Source organism: Leptonychotes weddellii, chromosome 6 (assembly GCF_054177405.1).
Source record: "Leptonychotes weddellii isolate Sample4059 chromosome 6, ASM5417740v2, whole genome shotgun sequence".
NCBI classification, from domain to species: Eukaryota; Metazoa; Chordata; class Mammalia; order Carnivora; family Phocidae; genus Leptonychotes; species Leptonychotes weddellii.
Genome location: NC_138374.1, coordinates 95,193,554 through 95,217,016, shown reverse-complemented (window position 1 = coordinate 95,217,016; position 23,463 = coordinate 95,193,554). Strand labels below are relative to the sequence as shown.

General features: G+C 35.3%; 1 protein-coding gene across 6 annotated transcripts in view; it reads right to left on the bottom strand.

The window, feature by feature from the left end:
* Positions 1 to 23,463, bottom strand: part of RALGPS2 (Ral GEF with PH domain and SH3 binding motif 2) — a 155,333-nt gene that overhangs the window by 17,547 nt on the left and 114,323 nt on the right. For 5 of the 6 annotated variants that reach the window (XM_081824675.1, XM_081824673.1, XM_031029020.2 and 2 more), the window contains 8 exons: positions 18,104 to 18,241; positions 16,837 to 16,927; positions 12,491 to 12,558; positions 10,765 to 10,900; positions 9,648 to 9,799; positions 6,064 to 6,118; positions 3,765 to 3,842; positions 2,097 to 2,202 (listed from right to left, as the gene is read on the bottom strand). In XM_081824675.1, coding sequence (XP_081680801.1) covers positions 2,097 to 2,202; positions 3,765 to 3,842; positions 6,064 to 6,118; positions 9,648 to 9,799; positions 10,765 to 10,900; positions 12,491 to 12,558; positions 16,837 to 16,927; positions 18,104 to 18,241 — 824 coding nt within the window. The remainder of the gene's footprint in view (positions 1 to 2,096; positions 2,203 to 3,764; positions 3,843 to 6,063; positions 6,119 to 9,647; positions 9,800 to 10,764; positions 10,901 to 12,490; positions 12,559 to 16,836; positions 16,928 to 18,103; positions 18,242 to 23,463) is intronic. The other variant, XM_031029021.2, reaches the window with a different exon arrangement.

Below are 23,463 nucleotides of genomic sequence, written 5' to 3'. Positions count from 1 at the left end.
CAAAACCTAGTACTCCATCCCCTTATGATAGCACTGCATACTCCCCAGAGAGAAATAGGTGAAATCTGGTGAGGACTTCCTCATCTTCCCTGACCAATTCCATCTATTTGTAGACCCACCTACTTGGCCTTTCTTCCTGCTGCAACAGAAGAGTTAACGCTGCTTTTATCAAAGGAGAAACTACCCTCCTTTTGCTCTAGATTCCTACTATCTCTCACTCCCTCAAGAAATCTGCTTTTGTCATTTACTCCTCTCTCCACTGTCTTGATTTCTCTCCCTCTCCCATCATTACACAAATGAGGCTTCACAGCACTCTCATCTTTGAAAATCCCTCCACCGCCCCGTCCTCTGCCCCATCAGAGAGCATCCAATTTTTCTGCTCCTGTTCACAGCATAACTTCTTGCAAGGTGTCTCTAATCCCTGACTCTACTTCTCTCTTGCCCATTTTCTCAACTTACTTTCAGTTAGGCTGCTGATGTAAAGGTCACTGATCACTGACATATCCCAAAGCCTCTGTTCTTACCACAGTCAACCTCTTAGCAACATCTGACACGGCTGGCCACTCCTTCCTTCTTGAAATACTTTAACTGCTGCGCTTCTCTGGTAACAGTTCCTTCATTTTCCTCTATGCTTCTCATAGCAGACCTTGAGTTCTATCCTCGGCCCTCTTTTCTTCCCCAGCTATACTTTCTTCACAGATAATGTCTCACCTGGTCCCATACTTCAAATACCATCTGTATACAAACGACAACCACATCTCCATCTCTGGCCACCACCTCTCTGCTGAACTTCTGACCTGTACTTTTTAGAGCTAAACTGACATCTCCACTTCTATGCCTAAAACGCACATTAAAGTGAAATTAGCTAAGACTTACCGGCCCTTTCTTGAAAAAACTTTCCCTGTTTCAGTAAACATTCCCAACATTCATCCAGCTCAGCCCCCAACCCAGGTACCACCTTCACGTCACGTGCTCTCATACACCGCACCTAATACATCACCAAGCAACCCTACCCGTTCTCTCTGACTTCACCTCCTCCACCTGCTGCACCTCAGCTCCACAGGCCTTCTCGCTGCCTGAACTCAGATCCTCACACGGCTAGCTCACCTGCCTTGTTCAGACAGCAGCTCAGATGCCTCGCCGTGCTGACACCTCTCCTCATCCTCTCACCTGCCATGCCATTACCTTATTTCAAGGACTTACTTTCTATTTGTCTCGTTGGAATGTCATTTGCACAAGGCAGGCACTGTGCCTCACCTTGTTTGCTGCTCTGTTTCCAGCATCTGACACACAAGAGTGTCATAATGCCTCAACTGACACGCGACTCCTAGTTTTTACGAGCTGGCCTCGTGTGGCTTCTCAACTGTGGCTTACTGGAACGTAAGCGGCAAAATCAGACTGCTCAGCTGTAAACCATTTTTACATTTTAAGAAGCCCTCATATCTTCAAAAGTGTTAAGTTTGGATACACACTGAAGTTTTTATTCCAAACTAGATAAATTATACTATTATTTGAGAAAAGAAAAAAACAAAGTCTTCTTTCTTTAGCAGTCAAACTGCTTGCTGGGGAACAAGAAACTTCTATGTTACATACAAAAAAAGGCTTTGTGCTACTAAACTTCTACCACTTAAAAAAATATAACAATGGTTTGGAGGACATTTAATATCTGGGTTTTATTTCACGAAGGAAAACAAAACTTCATTACAGAGATTTAAATAAACAACTTAGGACTGACAAAACAAAATTGGTTGCATTCCACTTTTTAGGGTTATTACTCTCAATTCTTTATTTTTCCTAAACTTATTACTAGAATATTTCATAATGGCATATACTTTCAAGGTTCTCCGAGAAATGGTTTTGTGTAAGAACTACATTAGGGGACAGAGAGGAGTACAGGAGCACCTTGATGGACACACCCTCAATGTATGATCTAACTGAAGTCTAAATTAAGAAACACGGTGAGGCAAATGTGCATTTTCAATTATTTCAACTGTACCATACATCTGGTTTTATTTCATTGTTTTCATATTTTTTAGGGTCCTATATGTTTGCTTATTTTTAGAGGTGTGTTAAAATATAATATGATAATATCTTACTGTAGGCTTTTTGCCTTCTTTTAACAAAGTTTTTCTCCTGAGAACACCTTGAATAGTAACAGCTCCTGGATATAAATGTACTGCCAAATCTTCTGATTCTGCAGAACTATAATAATGGAATGAAGAAAAGAACATGTAAGACCTCTCGTGTATAGCAGTTACAAAGCAGGTACTTAAATGAAATGTAATTACTCTTAGTTTTAAAACTTTGTTCATGTATTTAGCATTAGAAGACAGTGACAATTATAAAGGCTTACTCAGCTGAAATTTATAAGCTGTCATAGAAGTTTAATCAGGAAGTTATTAAAGTCAACAGATGGTTAAAAAACATACACTTTATTACATACTTGAACAAGTATAATTTAGAAAGAATAGAGTAATTCACTTTAGTGAAGATTAAATTAAGGATTTAAGACTTTTCCTTCTTTTTAACATGACACATTTGCATCACTGCTGTAAACTTTTTTCCCCTTAAGATACTTTAAGTCCTGGTAGGAAAGGTGAGGATTCTTTTTGTTAAAAAGTATTTAAGCATACAAACTCAAAATAGAAAGAGCAGAAGCTCAAAAAAAGGAAGAAAAGAAAAAGAAAACCCATGCTTAATTTAATTCTAAAATAGGTGAGGGAAGTAATATAGGCAATAACAACATATTTAAAAAACTAGTGTACTGCAATAAATTTTAATAACATTTAAAAATATGCTATCAATGCATAAGTGTTTGATTATAACCTAACAGCTCTCCAAGGAAGGAAGAACTCCCAAACTCAAGATTTCCTTTTCATGTATCTTAAGAAAACCACCACAAGATAACCAAACATTTAAATATCTTTCCCCAACTGACTTAAGGTCCTATATTTAAAACAACAATAACTTCTACAAGTCAATTAAAACCTACACACTAATAAAATTATCTGCCATTCTTTGGGGATCTGACATGATCTGCAGAATTCCTACAACAAGGAAGAGCACTGAAGTTTGCCAGTTTATCCCTTTATGATTATTTAGGTGTCTTCAAAGTGACTTAAAAACCTAGAGACCACTAGAATTTTCATGCTATTGCTATTTATATTCAGGGTATACACAAAGAGATTAGACACCAAATTGACAAAAAGTTTACTTCAGAAATTGGCTACTGTATGTGCTGTATTATGAAGTGGCTGATTACCCATTACCAGTAACCTCCAGTCCCACATCAATCTAACATTCTCATTTCCTTCCGTAGCTAATATGGTGCAGAAAGAGACCTGGTTTAACTAATAAACCACTGAACAAAAATGAGTTTAAAAGCACAAACATTATTTACTGAGACTTGTCTACATTCAGGTCCTGCAGTTTATATGAAAAATTCTTAACAAAGATAAATTGAATGGAGCCTTACTAGCAAAGTAAATGCTGTGACAGCAGCCTTTGAATAATGCTTATCCAAGAACCAGCAGCATTACAGAGGCCTGTGCAGTTCTAAGGCCACCAAGTTGGAATTATTCTGCAATTAGCTCAAAGAGAAGTTCAAATTTATCTCTAGATTAAATCTTGGCAAGAAAGCTTTTGGGGGCATTTTTAAACCAATTAGTTGAGAAAGAACAGAGATACTGTGAGATCACACCCATTTAGCCAATCACCAACACCGGAGGGGAGTGCTGTGACCCCTGAATGCAGGGGGATTGTACCTGCTGGCCTTCACGTGGCTTCGATGGCCATTTCGTGCCACTCGTGTCACCGGGCCGAGAGAATGGTATAATCTGTTCCTGTTGGATTCCATTATAAATTGTATATATTACATATGCTTTTATTCACACAATCATCAATACCTAGAACAATGTAATAATTTCTTCCTGTAATACAGCTTTCTAAATTCTACAAAAGGACAGTATGTGGTTGCTCCTCTTTCTTTTAAGCATGCAGCCCAGATTTAAAAAAAGATGTTTTATTCTACTACTGACTCTAGAAATACAGGTGTTAGGATATACCATACATTTTAGATACATTTGCTCTCACAAATCTGCTAAAATAATTAGAGTTATTTATAACCAGTACTATCAAAACCTGGATAATACTTCAAAAATCCTTTTGTTTCTATTCCAGTTCTTGGATTCCAGTTTAAAAATGATATCTGGATTTATATAAATAACTCATTTTTATTATATGTCCCTATGAAGACACCTAAAAGCAATGTGGGCTGTAAACTTAAAATTAATGTGGCCTAAACACCTATATCATCCTCTCTATCCTTTTCGTTAAATCCAAGAAAACCAGTAAAAGAGAGAAGCTGAGTAATAAAAGCATTATTTTATTTCCACAACAACTGAAATAAATGATAAAGCCAATAAACGATAAAAATGGTCTGAGATACTATTTATCCAAAATGGCATGTAATACTTAACAAAGGAAATAAACACACACACAAAGAAACACCAACACTTCTTTGCCTGGGAAAAGCCAAAGGTAGCACTGTTGATAAATGTTATTTAAAGCAAAAAAGCATTACTTTAGCAACTTAAGCAGCAACATATTTGATGTCTCTGTAGAAAATAAGGACAGAGGGTGATATGTTTAACATTCAGAGAACTATTTTCAAATTCACTATCTACAAGCAGTATTTTAAAAATCCTAGCTCTTTATTTACTTTTTATTATTCCATGTCTGAATTTTGCTGGGAAGCATTAATTTGCTCTCAAAATGTTCCCAGAGCCACAGATTTAAACTTGGCACAACTACAGATTTTTTTTAGCTGCAAATGTCTGCAAAGCAAAACATTTGTCGTAAAAGAAATCTATCGTTTTGAGATGTGAAGGTAACACCATTAAATACTGTCTTCAAACGTAACCTGCTGGGATGAGGACAGATTACTGAACACAACACCATCCTGGTTATTCACTTTGTAACGCATGCAAACTGAGAAATGATTTTTTTCATCCATGTTTTTTATCTAAAGATTACAATACACTCTATAATCAACATATGATGCTCTTCCTGGAAGGAAAGAACTGAAATCACTTGTACGGACAGCATGCCAGAGGCAACTTGTGTTTTTCTCATTTCAGGCAAACCCTAATAAAGAGACTGAATATAAAAGTTGGAAGAGAAATAGTATGCAAAAACAAGTTGTTAAGGCCCCCCAAAAACAAAAAATAAGACTTGGGAACTCTGATAACTAGAGTAGAAAGGCTCAAGAGTACTTTGAAATGCTCGGTTTACAAATAAAATCTTAATCACATAACAGAGAGAAATCTTCATGAAGTTTCATTAAGAACAAGAATATTCCAATTAAACAGCATGAAATTAACCAATTCCAATATCGTTTACAGATAGTTAATAAAATTGTTTTCTACTAAAAAAGTGATTGATACAGAGTTAGGTAACTATTTTCATTTCCATCGATTTTAATATGGCACTCAAAATTCAATCTAAACGACACTCTGCTGCTTAGAAATTTAGGTTGCTCAGTTTATATAAAAAAGGGAGCAATTATTTTGGCAAGAGTCAAGCATCCTGTAAATATGAAAATGGAAGAACTGAAATGGTCGAAGACAATATAAAAGTCCTAATGGATATTTAAGTAAATAAATTATTTGCACTGTTTGGCTACATTTTTAAGAAGATCTTACATTCGAAGATCAATATAGCATGATACCTGCTGTAGGCAGATGACAACTTTTAAAACTTTAAGTAATAAAGAAAGGAGAAGGGAGCATGACTTACAGTATTTCAGTTGACTATGACTGGTTATTATGATTTTAAATTTATAATTTTAAAGGTATTAAAATTCAAATACACGGCAAGTCACCAAATAAACATGTATTTATTAGCTAAGACTTAAATATCAACTGCTAATTTCTGCCACCAGTTGGAAGCTTATAAATAGTGCCTTAGAGACATGTAACAAATATTACCTGTTAATATGCATATGATCCTATCTTTTAAGGAAGACAAACTAAACTTGAAGCAGTTCAAATGAACGATTCTTACCTTTCAAAAGCAGGCCATGAGGTCTCTTCACTTAGTTCAGAACCATCACTGCTACCTAAAATCAAAAGTTATTCTATTTTTAAAACATCAGAATTACAGTTTAAATTTCATATTTTAAAAATAAATTCTTTAATTGTACTTATAAAATGACAGTCATGTTATCTGTGGGTGAACATCCACATATTAATTCTTCATTCTAGTATTAATGCTGGCTGCTAGGCTCATTTGCAGTATGTTGGAATCTGGTTGACAAGACTATCTAAAATAACAAAATAGCGTAAGACATTTTTGTAGAACTACTTATAGCTCAGATTCATTATGTTAATAAACAATTTTCTACCATCAGAGAATGTACCATAAGCACAAAATTTTTCAAAATTTCAAAATTTTGTCAAAATTTAAGACCAATATAATTGTGAAATTCTTAGAGGTTCATGCTATACTTTCCCTTTTGTATTCCTTTTAAAACCTTTCACTACCCTAAGGATAAAAAGCTTAATGAAATTTAATTTTTGCCTTCAGAGGCAATGTAGAACAGGATGGAATCCCTAAATTTAAAAAAAAAAAATCGTGCTGTAACAATCTAAAAACTTTCTCTTTATAGCCAGAATAGCAGTTAAAATAAGTTTTACGTTAGCTAAAGAAAAAACTGAGGGGAATAAATTTGGAAAGTCCAAAACAGCTTACACTGATTTAAAAGTTTAAAGATAATTCTGGCTCTCAACAAAACTGATGATTAATCTGTCCCTTATATATCAAGTTGAACTGTCTATCAGACCTTTCATACCAGTGTTCCATAAGAGACACAAACTCCAATGCTAAAAGGTACGCATTGTATGTGATGGATTAAACCTTGTTTATGTATTTAGAGTGGTACTAGTTATATATATACTATCCTTGGAAAAACTGAGTAACAGTAACAGAAAAAATTTTCTTTGTTGTGTGGTTCAGATGAGAAACTGGAACTATTCTGTTGGTAGTGGTAGGGTCTTATAGATTCTCTTTTGATTTGTAGCATTATGTGGTAAAGACTGAAAATCAATCATAAATAGTATGACTTATTTGTAGAAAATAAAAGTTTTTCTACAAGCATGAAACTCAGACTGGGTATGCTTCTCTTAGCTAGGCAAGACTTATCTAAGAGTTTGTACCACATTAAAAATGTTAAAGGCCACCATCCCAAGCACTGGTTAATTTCTCTGTAGTACCTTCTCAAAATCTCCATGGTATAGACTGATAGTGTATATTAAAGTTACAGCTAAGGAAAAAACCCTTTTGTGATTATAAACTGCGTGTGTGTGTGTGTGTGTGTGTGTGTAACATCTACCACTTATGGTTATAAATATACTTTCCTTCCAGAATATATAGCTTTAAAACAATAAACCATGTAAGGTAATGTCTATGTCTAATGTTCTAATTTATAAACAAGGATTTAACATTACCCACTTAACAGCCTTAAAATAAAAAATAAATACAAAGGCAAAAATTAGTCTCTTCCTTTTTTGAAGAAGATTTTTTATTCGTAAGTTATCTCTACACCCAATGTGGGGCTTGAACTCGCAACCCCCAGATCAAGAGTTGCACACTCTACCAACTAAGTCAGCCAGGTGTCCCTAAAATAGTTTTTCCTGTTCTAAAAGAAAGGCCTCCATATTGAGACACTAACTGTAACTGAACGAAATAACGAGATAAATAACTATCTTGATATCCAAAAGAACATCAGTGGAAAGTAAAAGCCACAAATAAAGAATTATCATTATAAAATTCATGATGGGGAAAAGTCAAATATTATATATATTTAATTGAGAGCTGTAATTTAAAAAAATTATTATTTTTTGGTTTAAGTGGCATGCCAGATTCCATAGTGTAACAAATTTACTAGTTTAATGGGAAGAAAGTTCTTTTTCTCTTTTGCAAAATTACTCTGCGTATTGTTTTCAAGTTGACTGTGATATTTGCATAATGACAGCTTATAGCATTAATGAAGAGGTATTTGAGGGGCCAACGTGTCTTCTATTTTGTGAATTTTGTCATCATATAATCATTTGCACTTTGGAATTAAAAAACTGCTGAATGGTGCTGGAAAGCTCTAAATCAATTTTGTTTACAGGGTTTGGAACTCTCAAGGGTTAAGGAAGTCAATTTGTTTAAGAAAATGAACTCCTTGAATTTCTTTCTATTGACTATGCATCAATATTGAGATGATCCTATTAACAATAACAGGCTTAGCCCCTGAGCAACCTGGCACTTAACCAGAGAGGAAAATATTTTCTTCCTTTATTCCTTTTTAAAAATAAGAAGGTTTTTCTAATAATCAAAAGAAATAATGCTCATTTAAAATATTCAGAAAATAAAGAAGTTTAGGAAGTAATAACAGATTTTCCTCACAACCTCACATCCCTTTCCAGTATGGTTGCGATTTTCTGGTCCCCTTCATCTCTATTCCCTGGCCTCTCATTCTCCGATCTACTCCAATCAGGGCTCTGACTCCACTATTCTACGAAGCAACTCTTATCAAGGTCACAATGACTTCTATCTTGCCAAATGCAGTGGTCAATTCCCATTCTCTTCTTTTCTTTTTCTTGCATTTGATAGTGATACATTAAATACTTCCCTCTTCCTGGAGATACTTCCTCTACTGGGCTTTTGTGATACCACACCCTGATTTTTATGGCTATTTCACTGATCCCTCCTTCATATTTCCTTTGATGGCTCATCTTCTTTAAAAAAAAAAATACTAGGGGCACCTAGGTGGTGCAGTAGGTTAAGCATCCAACTCTTGGTTTCAGGTCAGGTTGTGATCTCATGGTCATGAGATCGAGCCCTGTGTCAGGCTCTGCGCTCAGCACGGAGTGTGCTTGAGATTCTCTCTCCTCCCTCTGCCCCTCCTGCTCATGTGCTCTCTCTCTAAAATAAATCAATCTTAAAAAAATAAATAAATAAAAATAATTAAACAGACCTCTAAATGTTAGCATGTCTTATTTATTTACATTCTCTTCCTTGGTGACCTCAACCAATCCCATGGCTTGAAATACTATGCTACATATGCGAACTCCTATGCTTTATATCTACAGACCTAACCTGACCCCACTGAGCTCAAGTGTCATATATTTAGTTACCTATCGGACAACTCCATGTGGACCAAACATGTCCAAAACAGGATTCCTAACTCCTCAAACCCAGTCATCCTTCACAAATACCTCACCACCCACAAATGCTTGCTCTTCTGGTCTTTTCTATCATGGCAATAGTACTATCATCCAGAACCTGGGAGTATACCCACTCTACCCCTTTTCTCATTCCTACAACCAAACTGCATGATGTAACCAATTCAAACAGTCCACCTTCTTTTCCCATCACGCCTCAAATGCCTCCCCTTTTGGAGTCAAAAACTTTTATTAAGCAGCTTTTAAAACACCATGATTTATTAACTTTAGTAGGTACTAGTAAGATGATCCTGTATCTGATTGCTACTTTGCTTTTATCAAATTTTCTCTATGTATATTAAGGTTAATGACTTTTTTCCAGCTGAGTTTTAAATCTCATTTTCATAAATTGAATCCTCTCAGAGAAGTATTTCTCACCTATTGATATTCCACTAGAAAGAGTAGAACTTTCAGCTTGGCCTCGAGATGGTGCATGGGGCTCCATGACGCTGTCATCTAATAGATGCCTTGGCCCTGCATTTGGGAACGTTGCACTCTTAAACTCGGCTGTGTTCATTTTATGAATGAAACTGGAAACAAAGAGAAATATTTTTCATATCTTTTACTATTGTTGTTAATTCAAGATATAAAAGATACTCTTAAAGATGCAAGATACAGAACATTTACCTGCTATCCTAAACTGACTTCTGAATTCTCATACTAATAAACACACAGATTTTACCATAAAAGCCTCAAATTAACAGTTTAGGGAAAGTATTTTAGGAAACCAGACCAGGCCAGAGATAATATTTTAATTTCATCTTGAGTCTCAGGTCCATTAAAAAATTGTTTCACATTTACTTTCGGAAAATAGCTATTTTAAAAATCATGGCAAAGGTGAACTATGGGCCCCATTTTGAGTAAACGATCTTGCAAAGGTAATGATGTTAAACAAAAAAATCAGCTTCCTTTTCATTATATTTAGGAATAAAAGGAGTAATTTTTTTTTCCCCAAAAGATTTTATTTGACAGAGAGAGTGAGCACAAGTAGGCAGAGCGGCAGGCAGATGGAGAGGGAGAAGCAGACTCCCGGCTGAGCAGGGAGCCTGACAAGGGACTCGATCCCAGGACCCTGGGATCATGACCTGAGCTGAAGGCAGATGCTTAACGACTGAGCCACCCAGGTGCCCTAAAAGGAGTAATTTTTATAGACCTTTATTTATGGTGACTTATTTTGATTAAGACAAGCAATGACTGTTTTGCTGTAAAAGTTGTAGATTTAAAAGGAAAATGGGATATTGCTTTCCTGACTTTATGATGATACTCTGTAATATAGTTCATTTATCTCCCCCAAAGGTAAGCAGTGGGAGAAGCTTATTTCCAAATTAAGGTAAAGGAAAAACTAAATGCTTCTAGGCAAACAAAATATTTTACCGAATCAGGAAAAAAACTACTGTTATACAAATAAAACTACGTTTAACCAATAAAATATATAGAAAATAAATCCAGCTGGAAACAACTTAAAAATCTGAAAGATAAAATGAAAAATGCTGACTTATAGCCCAAGCTATGGCACTTCCTGTGTCCATGTGGAATCAAGTTCCGAGGGGACGGCGGTGTCTGTGGTAGCAGGGCTCCTTCAGCTGCCACACTTTTTCTTCCACTTTGCGGAGATGCTCCTACTTCAGGACCTAGCAGTTAAATGCAAAAAAGAGAGAGAGAAATTTTCATATTGTTTCAAAAGATTGTTTTCTTTTTAATCCCTTGATAAAAAATATAAAACGTGGTTTAAATTTTAAGATAATAATATTGTTAATTCTATTTAACTGACCGAACATTAAAATAGAAGAGACGGGCTCAGGATATCACTTCGCAGATAAAGCCTGGACTAATTGCTCAGAGGAGTCCCAGTTCAGTGCTCATTTAATTTTTTTAAAAATTTTTTAAAAAAGATTTTATTTATTCATTTGAGAGAACGAGTGTGTGCACAAGCAGGGGGAGTGGCAGAGGGAGAGGGAGAAGCAGACTCCCCACTGAGCAGGGAGCCCAACATGGGGCTCGATCCCAGAACCCTGGGATCATGACCTGAGCTGAAGGTAGATGCTTAACCTACTGAGCCACCCAGGCATCCCAGTGCTCATTTAATTTTACACATTGCTTCTCTCTCTTAGTTTCAGCTTCTTCTTGGAGAAAGAGCATGTAGGGCAGGTCAAGCATTCAAACTGAAATTTCAATCTATATTGACACTGTTCAGACTTACGGGAGTTAAAAAACCAGAACTTGAAAAGTACACAGATTTGCAAAATAGCACTTTAACAATGAAAACAAAAGCAAATTTAAGAGATTCAGACTGCCATGTTTCCCACTGCTTATAATACTCTTCCCCTAGATATCATCATGGCTTGTTCCCTTGCTTCCTCCACATCTTATTGGATGGGCCTCCAAATATTTACAGGGTATGTAATATTATGAAGCTTAGTGCCAAAGTCTGCTTTTGAAATTTAAAAAAAGGTACTTATTAATAATTTCTTAAATAATGAACAATTCTCTCCAATTTTATGTTTTTAATTATGTGTGGTATGCATATATTACCCCCATTATAATGTAACAGGTAAATTATGGGACTGTGACTATTTTTTATTATTTTCAGTACTTGGCCCAGTATTAGAGTGAAATTTCTAAAATGTTACTAAAACTGGTTTCTATATTCAAATCAGTAAAATTTTCCACTCAGACCACAGAAATTTTAATGTAATCATGTAATCAATCTTCATTGACCAGGACAGTGTATTCTTTTTTTTTTTTTTAAGATTTTATTTGAGAGAGAGAGAGAGAGAGATCACAAGCAGGGGTGGGGGTGGGGGGGTAGAAGGAGAAGCAACTCGCCACTAAGCAGGGAGCCCAATGTGGGACTCTATCCCAAGACCCTGGGAACATGACCTGAGCCAAAGGCAGATGTTTAACCGACTGAGCCACCCAGGTGCCCCAGGACAGTGTATTCTTAATAAAAAAAAGAACAGATATTCTTAAACACTTATCTATTTTTCATTTGTTGTATCTATTTTCCTTAATTAGTTTGTACATTACTGCATACTCCAAGTAAAAACTTCTTAATTAAAAAACAAATGAAAAAATCCAAAGAAGTGATATATTTTAACACCAAAAATAAATTTTTACATGCATTATAAAATGTGCTAAGTATTTATTTACTTTGGAGCATATTCTTTCTTTTTAGGTTATCTGATTTATTATTCAGTAGTCAGAAAAAACTATGCACTAACCTACTAAATCTTCTCTCGAAGCAGCAGAGCGTGGTGTGCTTGTCCCTGGTTCTATCTTTAACGAAAGCCTGAATTTTAAAAAGAAACAAAACATATAAAATGATTAATATTTGATAATATTAAAATTATGTATTTCCTCAGGAAAAAATTAAGCATTTTAATAAAATAATGTTATATATATTTTTTCAAGAGCAATCTTTAATAATGGTACATCTCATCTCCTTCATACAAAGCATATCTTACAGTTATTCTAGGAAATATCAGGGAGGGAAAAAAACTTTAAAAAGTTATATTTAAAAACAGAAAAATCTCCCTAAACTACCCTAATGTTGTCAAATGGTTCAACACATTTAAAGAGATTTGATGGAGGACTAAAAAGTGATTTAACTTGAGGTTATATTGATACCTGACAAATTCAGGAATTTTCATGTACATTACTAAATGTATTACACAAATTAGTTCTAGAATCTTTACTGGATGGATAAATGGCTTCTGAAGCACTGAAAATTTCCAAAACATCCCCCAAAACAACAAATTCAACTTCTTAAAAGATCTTGAATAATAAAAAAGTTGTTTGCAAAATTCCTGGTAAATCCCTGTCCTAAGCCTAAGTTTATTAACTTAAGTTCCATTTAGGATAATATATCCACTTTTGAGTTCCACAGCAAAGAGAGATTATGACCCCTATCAGTGGAAACTATTTCAGGAAATATGATAGTAAAGCAGTTGTAGAAAATACTTTGGTATAGTCCACAAAGCCTATTATTACTAAGTATTTGTCTAAATATTAGTACTTTTTAAGAAAGCATTCTACCAACTGGGGTTTTTTAATGAAATTGCACAATACAAGTGATATTCATCATGATAAATCTATTATAGGTTCTCAACTTATTTCCTTGATAACCTCATAGGGGATTCTATACGATTATATTCCAATTATTTGGCAGTGTAAAATGCAGTACTGAACGGATATATGATGAACTAGAACTCTGCTCTTTTTCTTTCTACAGAGCAGTTTACTTTAGTACTTTGGGCTACAGACCATACTGAATTCATTCACTTGATAAAGAGTTACTGAACACCTGTTTTGTGTTGGGCACTGTACTCTTTGTACTGTGCTCTTTGCACTGGAATAGAACAGAGACTAAGGCAGACATGGTATCCCTGCCCTTCTGAGGCTTACAGTTTAGTATGTGGAGGACACAGAAGTAAACAAAATAACTACAATTTCTTAATCAGAACTGCAATAGAAAGGAACAGAAAGGAAGCTCTGGGTGCATCACACTGCCGTCAGTGGTATAAAAAGCAGAAGCATCTTAAAGCACAGCAGTGAAGTCAGAGGTTGGCTGCCTATGTCATCATCAAAACACCATTCAGTAACAGTGATGCTGGTTCACTGAGAAAAAGATGATGTTCAGGATTAAAGGGAAGGAACTGTGAAAGATTTTCATCCTGATTAAAAAACACGCATTCATTTGTAGTGTCTATACTGGTTGCCTATATAGATGAAGCTGCCAAAAAAAACAGAGACCTTGGGATAGACAGTGTCATTTTTATTTAAATCTCTCTCATCATAAAAACCATTTTTTCTAATCATTTTAATAGCTTTTATCTTAAAATGATGATTCTCAGCACACTGAATAGGTTCATGCAACACAACTGCATCTTTAAAAACTGTCTTCTTTAGTCTCCCATCTGATGTCCCAACACCACCAAATGACTTATGTTCCCCCAATCAAAAACACTGCTTCCCACCCTAATCCTTGGATCATTCCACCCCCTGGAACACTTTTCCTCACCCTCTATGCGGAGATATCTCCTTGACTCACCTGTTAAGATTAATAAGCTCAGGTGACACTGTCTCCTGAAGCCATTCATGTTTCTTTTTTCCTCATTTTTCCCACTTAAAGCTGAGTTAGGTCTCCCCCCAGATCTACGTTCCTACAGCATCCTGGGCATATCTCATATATCACAGTAATGTTTGAACTGCTTTGTCATCATCTGTTTTGTGGCTGTGTTTTGTATGAGACTGAGCTTCTTAAGGGCAAGAACAAGATTTTGTTTTTGTAATCCTGGCACCTAGCACAATAACTCACCTATGGCAAAAGCTTAGTAAGTATTTGTTAAAATGAATATAATGGGAAGGCTATTCTGGTTCTAGCCACTCATGAAAACAAAAATCAGTACAACAGCATCAGCTTTCCTTCAAAAATGAAGGTATCTTACATCGGTTTACAGACAGTTAAAACGACTTAATGGCTTAATTGGCTACTATATCCTTTTAGCAAAGTAAAAATTAGCTCAAATAAATACTTTTACTTTCACCACAGTCAATAAAAATTTACCATCCTCTATAACTGTGCAACAATTTCTTAGGCTTCACTTCTATTGAATAGTTTAACTTCTTTTAAATCCAACAAGTTTGAGCCAGATATAGAAATTTTTACCTACTCAATCATATTTTAAGTTTTAAGATAATCTTCTGTATCTCACTGGACAAAACATGAGAGTTTTGTGCTATGTCAGTGATTAGAGCTTAGATGGAAGAAATAGTGGTAAATATAAGATACAGACCATCAAACTCAGGAAGCTCATAACCTAGGGCAACAACAGATTTATGAAAAAACTGCAGCCTTAAAAAGCTCATACATTTTCAAATGAACTACTATGTAACAACCTTTTATATAATAAAAACTGATAGAGAAATATAAAGTGGCAATATTATGGTGTGGGGAAAAAGATGGCAATAAAGGTGTTTTTATTTTTATTTTTAAAAAGATTTTTATTTATCTATTAGAAAGAGAGAGAGAGAGTGCACACAAGCAGGGGGAGCAGAGGTAGAGGGAGAAGCAGACTCCCCCCTGAGCAGGGAGCCCGATGCGGGACCCAATCCCAGGACCCTGGGATCATGACCTAAGTCGAAGGCAGATGCCTAATGAGCCACCTAGGTGCCCCAATAAAGGTGTTTTTAAACATTAATAAAATTTTAGATACATTTAATATATATTATCTAGAGCTTTAATCTTTAAAGAAAAGTTATTTCTAGTTATTTTCCAGAATTTCTAGCCTTTTACTGGTACTAGCTTTATTCTTCAAAAACTGTTGAAACTTAAATGGAACAAGAAGGTTGATGATCACTAGCATACAAGAAAAATAATCTAGTCTCTCACTTTAAGTTTTTTTTAAAGCTTTTTTAATTTTTTTAAGATTTTATTTATTTATTTGACAGAGAGAGAAAGCACAAGCAGGGGGAGAGGCAGAGGGAGAGAAAGAAGGAGGCTTCCCATTTAGCAGGGAGCCCGATGTGGAACTCGATCCCAGAACCCTGGGATCAGGACCAGAGCCAAAGGCAGATGCTCAACCAAGTGAGCCACCCAGGCGCCCCTCACTTTGAAAAGTTCTTAATGTTAAGTATGTGTATGTTCCTTTTATTAGAAAAAAATATTCGTGAAAGACACAAAGTTAAATTTGAAAGCTTGGGAATAACTGGCATAATAAAGCTAAGCAAAAATATTTTTTATTGGAAATTAACAAATGAAGTCACAAGAAGCATCAGAAGCCTCAAGAGAAATAAGAGCTTTATCCTCCCATCTTTTGAAAAAAAAAACAAAACAACAAAAAAACCAGAAACAAAACAAAAACAAAAAACAAAAAAACCCCCTGCAGTTAAGATGTACAGTATACCATTGAAAATAAAAAGGGTAAAAACTTAAAAATCCTTCCCACCTTGGGCAGAATTGTGGATGTCAAGGAGAAGGAAATGGGCAGCTGTATTTTAAAAGTGATTTAAATTTTTTTTTTTTAATTTAAAGTGATTTTTAAAATCTTTAATAAAGGACTTGCTATAATAGAGAAAAGGGTAAGTGTGGTGCTGGACATGTCTCTACCCTAGAGGTAAGAAGGTTCAATATTCTCTCAATCCACAAAAACAATTAAAAACAAATTCAAAGATGTGTCAAAATTACCATTACAAAAGGAGTAATTTCCTATTTGTAGACAGTTTCATTAATTTTTCAATTATGAATTTCCATAAAGATTCAATGTTTGAATATAAAGGAAGACATTTATACTAGATCTAACATCAGCTCTCAACAACTTGAGAAAAGTGAAATATTTTTAAACAAAAGAACAGATGAGGTATTTGTATATTGTCTCAATCATATCAAGTGATTAAAAAGAAATACATAAAAAAATAAAAAGAAATACAAATACTTTAACCACTGTAAACATATACCTGGATTAGGCATTTGCATGATACGATGTAAAATTCAAATGTTTAAACACATGGGGACAAAAGGGTAGAAGACAGGACAGTTAAACAAACCACTTTTGAAGATCCAACCTACTTGTAATTATCATCTTCCACAAACTTCTGTAGTTCTTCTATATACTGAACAGAGTTCAGATATTTTTGGACATGAGGCAACATGGGGATATCTAGGCAAAATGTGATAAATAATTATCTGACACAGTATATCTTTAACCAGAATTTTAAAGCATGGCACCAAAATTTAAATTAACTCTAGAAGGACACTATTGAGGTAGATTTTATTTAATGTAAAACTGATGGTAATTTAAAAAATTACAGTTGCATGTTGGTTGTATAGATTAAAAAAAAAAACACCACCATCAAACATACTCTGGTTTCTCTTCAGATCATATATTTAAAAAAAAAAAAAATCAAACAGCTCCATTTACAAAATCCCACATATCTGATAAACTTCCTCTCTGCACCCCCCCCCCACTTTTAGGAAGTTTTTAAGGCTTTCTTAAAAGTATACACGCACATAAAATAGCTTTAAGACAAATCTATTTTTAAAAAATATTTTATTTATTTATTTGACCCAGAGAGAGAGACAGCGAGAGAGGGAAAACAAGCAGGGGCAGAGGGAGAGGGAGAAGCAGGCTTCCCGCAGAGCAGGGAGCCCTATGTGGGGCTCGATCCCAGCACCCTGGGGTCGTAACCTGAGCCGAAGGCAGACGCTTAACAACTGAGCCACCCAGGCGCCCCAAGACAAATCTATTTTAAATAAATTGGATAATGTAAACTCACTGTTTAAAAGTATATACCAATAAGGGTATCTTTATTCCCTTTCAAACTGAAAGCATTCAAACATTATAAAACATTTAAAAAAAAAATGCATCCCCTTTGCTCATCATCTGGGCTTGTGTAAGCACTTTCTACATATGTGTTTCCATAAAATACCCCTTGAACAAAAAATTGGTTATTTATTCAATAATGAACCGAAGAAAGCTAGTCAGTTGTTACAAGGATCACAGGTCTTAGCTCCTTCCCTAACTGAATAATATAAGAACTATTCACATAACAGATCAGGGATATCAAGTGAGATGGAAGATAACAGAAAATAATTTTATAAATTATGTTAGCAAAGTGGCTACAAAAAGCAAAAGATAAAACTTAAAATTTTAAATATAGACATACTTTAATTCCTTAAAAGCAAGATCTCAAACAGGAGGCTAAATATTAAACAATCATATTTTCCTTTATATTAGGATGATGTTCCCTGCTGTGTGAAAAATGGCTATCAATTCAGCTAAATGAATCAACAGAATCACAGCGTAATGGTGTAGTATTACTCCCCAGAAACGTACCATAGTCACAGGACTGCTGTAAATCAGAAATTATTCGAAGGATGTTATTCATCAAATTTGATCTTTGCTCATTTTCTAGAATGCTGCCAGTTGATGGGTATGCTGAATCAATGTATGTTAAATCTGACAAATAGATACCTGAAACAAAATGAGATAAATGAGTGTTTTTTACTTGTAGTTTGAAAGAGTATGATAAAATGAAGAAGAAAAAAAGCTAATTTATAGCTGTATTTTAATATATGCTGTATTTAGGATTTATTGTTATTTAATACACCACAGCCTTATTAAAACATAATCACTGAGGCCTAGAATTCCGTGGATCTGGGGTCAGACATGTAAATAATGTTTTTGTAAATGTTCTCTTATGATTCCATTTTGTTTTTATTTATTTATATTTTAAAGTTTATTTATTTATGATCTCTACACCCAACGTGGGGGCTCGAACTCACAACCCTGAGAGTCACGTGCTCTACCGACTGATCCAGCCAGGCACCTCTGATTAGCTTTAGGACAGTTCACATGGCATTGAAGTGTTTGTATACTGTCTTGTTTTGAAGACTTGACAGGTAAATTTCTGAAACCGTGTATGTGACTACAAATTGAAGTTAACTATTCCTCCCGCCTCGACCCCACTGCCCCATTTCTCTGTACCAACAAAAATAACATAACCTCCAAAATAACTTGGTACTACCAGTTCTAGATATGCAAGGCCACACATGTGAAGTGTATAAGACAACTACAGTTAAAGAGAAAAATATACTTTCCTACTTTTTACCTCATTACCCCACATTCATGAACTCTTAAAAAAAAAAACAAAACACAACTGCTGTACCATATACACCGCCTTCCACAAAAGCCCTATGTTTTTTTTTTCTCATGCCATTTCTTTCATCTTGACTGTTTCTGAGACTCATCTGTCCATCTCAATTATATTTTATATCCAGGTCAGTGTCAACTGTTCTTTAGTTTTCTCACAGATTCCAAGAGAGGAATTTAGAAACTGTCTAGTCTAACCCCCTCTTTTTATAGGTGAAGAATCTGAGGTCCACAGATATTAAAGGATAATGCTATGAACTGTTAGTAATAGAGCTGGAGCTCAGAGTGTACACCTGTGCCCTCGTTTCTCTACTACATGCTGTTATAAATTCATACAGTATCTATAGTACCATTTACTTGGTAATTTTTATGACTTTATATAAATGTTTAAACTCTCGTACTTGTATCTTATCTGTTCATGACTATAAACTCATTTAAGGTAGTTGCTCTATTTTGCACTCCAAGAAAATGAAAATCTGTGCAGTGTTTTGACAATAGGTGGTTAAAACAACCTAAAAATCCTTTTCCTCATCTTACTCATTCCTTTTCCATTCAGGAAATCTTAACGGTATTCTCTAAACCATCTATCATAAATACTTCCTTTTCTTTAAAGACTCTCAACTTCTTTTTTATATGACTTCAAATGAACCTTTAGCTTAGCTGCTTTTCCTTCAATCTCAGAGCAGGAAGAATCCCTTTCTCCTCTCCAAATACACACTGTGACTTTGAATGTAATCCCAACAGCCTCCTTTACAGCCCCTGCTGTTAGCCCCCCTGTCTCACCCGCCAGGGGCTCCCCTCCTGGAGCCAATGCAAACCTTTACACCTCTCCTGAAGAAAACAAAATCAAGGTAACCCTCTGTTCAAATCTGAATCCCTCCTCCAGAGAGGACCCCTGCCCCTCTCTCTGTAACAAACACCTTGATATTGTATGGTGACTAACATAATAAAATAAAATAAAATTAAAAAACCCAAACATCTTGAAAGAGAAACAAGACGAGTCCACTTAACTTACCTTATCCTTCATCTCTTTTTAATGAGATATGACACATATAAAAGTGTACATGTGTCAGGAAAAATTACGATAGACTCTGAAATAGGCAAAAAAAATTACCAGGTGTCCTGTCTTCTGGGCTTTTTGAGCTATTTGACAACTCAGTAAGTTTTTGAAAACTAGTAATAATACAAATTCCTGTCCATAAAAATGCCAATGCCTTATGTCCAGTAAAATCTAATAATGCTCTATGGAAGCTGACCAGTGTTGCAACTCTGTGTGAATTCATTTTAGCATTCTTTAGTGCCTATCTGGTATGTGTGGTACTTTGAATTCTCTCCTGAAATGGTTGCAGTATCTTCCTGATTCCCTTATAAATTTAATGATTTAAATAAAACCGTGACATGTATTCATTTTGTATTTGTGTAAGAATCATGATTTTACCATTTAAAAAAGTATACTCTAACCCATGTAATATTGGCTGTTATCAAACAATATAATAAATACTGGTGAATGACCAGGTAAGTTAAGAAGTACATCACTAGTACTGTTTGTCTCCTGTATCATCTCCCTGCCTCCCATCCAGAGGTAACTAACCATTATTCCAAAACTTAAGATTATTCCTTTTTTTTTCAAGACATATGTACAATGTATTTACTCTTGCTTATTTTTAAGCTTTAAAAAAAATCACATTTTATACATGTGTGATTAAATTCAATGATAACATCAGTAAACATAGGTACACAATAAGTAATTTATAGGTGTTTGTTAAATTTTTAAAAATATGGCCTTCTGTGATTGCTGTGTCTCACCATTTTGTTTCCAGGAGTTATTTGTATTGTTAAATCAGCTGTAATTCCTTATATTGAGAATAACTTAACATGTAACTGTATCACAATTTACTTACTCATTTGACAGACTTTTAAGTTACTTCTTCCCTCCCTCCATGTTGCTATTGACATTCTTACAAATTATCTCCTGGGATACATATAAAAGAATTTCCCTAGGAGATAGATAGATAGATAGATAGATATGGCATTTATATGGTATATTAATGTTCAACTTTACATTGTTTTTTAAAGCTTTATCAACTCACACTGCCACTGATAGCATGTAAGTTTCTCCTGATCCACACTTGTGCTACACTTGATATATCAGTCTTCTTGACTTTTGCCAATCTTGAGGTATAAAATAATATTGTGTTTTAAGTTTCATTTCCTTGACTGGTAATGAGGTTATGCATTTATATTTCTATGAAATGTCTTTTATCCATTTTTTCCCTGAGTTGTCTCTTTCTTATTGATTTCTAAGTTCTTAATATATTGCAGAAACCGATCCACTTGGCAGTTAAATTTTATCCACTTTTCAACCCACTATATAGTTTGAAATTTGGGGTGCCTGAGTGGCTCAGTCGGTTGAGCGCCTGCCTTCAGCTCAGTTCATGACTCCAGGGTCCTGAGATCGAGTCCCACATCAGGCTTATCCCTCTGCCTCTGCCCCTCCCTCTGCTTGTGCACTCTCTCTCAAATAGATGAATAAAATCTTTAAAAAAAATATATAGTCTGAAATCTGCATCTTGCTGCTGAAACTTATTCTAGCAAAGGTATGAGGGACCTGTTCATTATTAAATCTTTACTTATTTATTTTTTAAAGATTTTATTTATTTATTCAACAGAGAGAGAGAATGAGCAGGGAGAGTGGCAGAGAGAGAGGGAAAAGCAGACTCTCCACTAAGCAGGGAGCCCGATGCGGGGCTCTATCCCAGTACCCTGGGATCATGACCTAGCTGAAGGCAGGTGCTTAACTGACTGCGCCACCCAGGCACCCCTGTCCTAATGTCTTAAATGACTGAGCCACCCAGGTGTCCCATTATTAAATCTTTAAACATCTCTCTTGGTCTCCTCCTGCTGCTTATTAGTGTCTCAGCAGTATTTTTTATCATTCCCTTTGTTCCTTGGGGCTTTACCAGCTCTATTGGCTTGAACCTTCCGACCTTCCCACACCCCCTCCATTCTCCTTTTTCCTCACGTTCCCTAGAAGTTGGTGTTCTCCATGATTCTACCATTAATCTCACTCTGCATGTACTTTTTCTGGATTATCTTATTTCTGTAGCCTCAACCATCACCTAATTGCCGATGACTTTCCAAGTCTCTCTTTAGAACTGAAATCTTAACTTTAATTTTCAATTTAACATGCCAAACTAATCATTATTAGTCTCAAAACACCTTACATCCCAACTTCTTACCTTGGTTAGTGATATTACTAATTGTTAAAATTAGAAAGTTCAAAACCACTCAAGTAAAAAAGCTTAGGAGAAAACTACTATCTTGTATTTTCCCCCCAGATTAAGCTATTAGTGAATACAAGTGAATACAAGAGTGAATACAAGAGGATCAAGTAATACTAAATGATCAAGTAATGTATTACATAACACATACCAGAAGCCAAAAGCTGGCATTCCATCTGTCCCAATGTTTTTTTTTTTAAGATTTTATTTATTCATTTGACAGAGAGAGCGAGAGAGAGAGACAGAGAAGAAGCATAAGCAGGGGTAAAAGCAGGCAAAGGGAGAAGCAGGCTTCCTGCCGAGCAGGGAGCCCTATGTGGGGCTCGCTCCCAGGACCCTGGTAACATGACCTGAGCCGAAGGCAGCCGCTTAACCGACTGAGCCACCCAGGCGCCCCTGTCCCAATGTTTCTAAAACCAGGAAATATCATAGGAAATATCTAAGTGACTTTCTCTTCCTAAAAAATGGGGAGATCTGGCAACAATGAAGTACAGCTGAGAAGGGTGCAGATCCCACTGTATTAACCTTAAGGATGCCAGTTTGTCCTAACTCTCATTTTCCTTTGCTATCTTACTTCAGGTTTATTTCACTTACTTAACATTACTTCCCTTGTTCTTGTGAGCATTTGTCGTTGTAGCCCTTGAGTTTGCAACCCCTGGTATACTTACATATATCACAGAATTTAAAAAAATGATTCTGTGAAAGAGGTTGAAACTGGGCTTTAAATAAAGAGTGTCGATCAACAAAGGGACAATGGTAGAATCTATCAGAAAGAAAAAACAGCTAAGGCAACAAGGAGGGGAAAGCACAACGTGAATTAGAAGCTCCCCAAATTTTACCTAGGAGCAGCAATCAGTAATTACAGAACCCAAGGAGAGACAGTGGCATAATGCTTTGGAATTAGATTCAAACCCTAGTTCTACTACTTAGTAGTGAAGTATCAAATCAGTTAAGATGCCCCAATTTTTGTTTCATTAGCTATTGAGTTACTTAATCAACATTTCTGGGTTTAATGAAATATAATAGCACAGTTAGTACTGAACAGTTACTAATTCTCTCTCTAGACTTTTCTAAATCCACATAGCCAGTGGGGAGGCAGATCTCTCTTTTTTCAGGCCAGGGTTATGTTTGCTTTTAAATCTCAAAACATCAACTACTAAGAATAACCTTATTCAGACAAGAGGGGTCATGTTTTTAGAATAGGAGGAAGTGACATTATATAACATCAGAATTTTTTAAAGTATTACATTTCTGAATTTTATA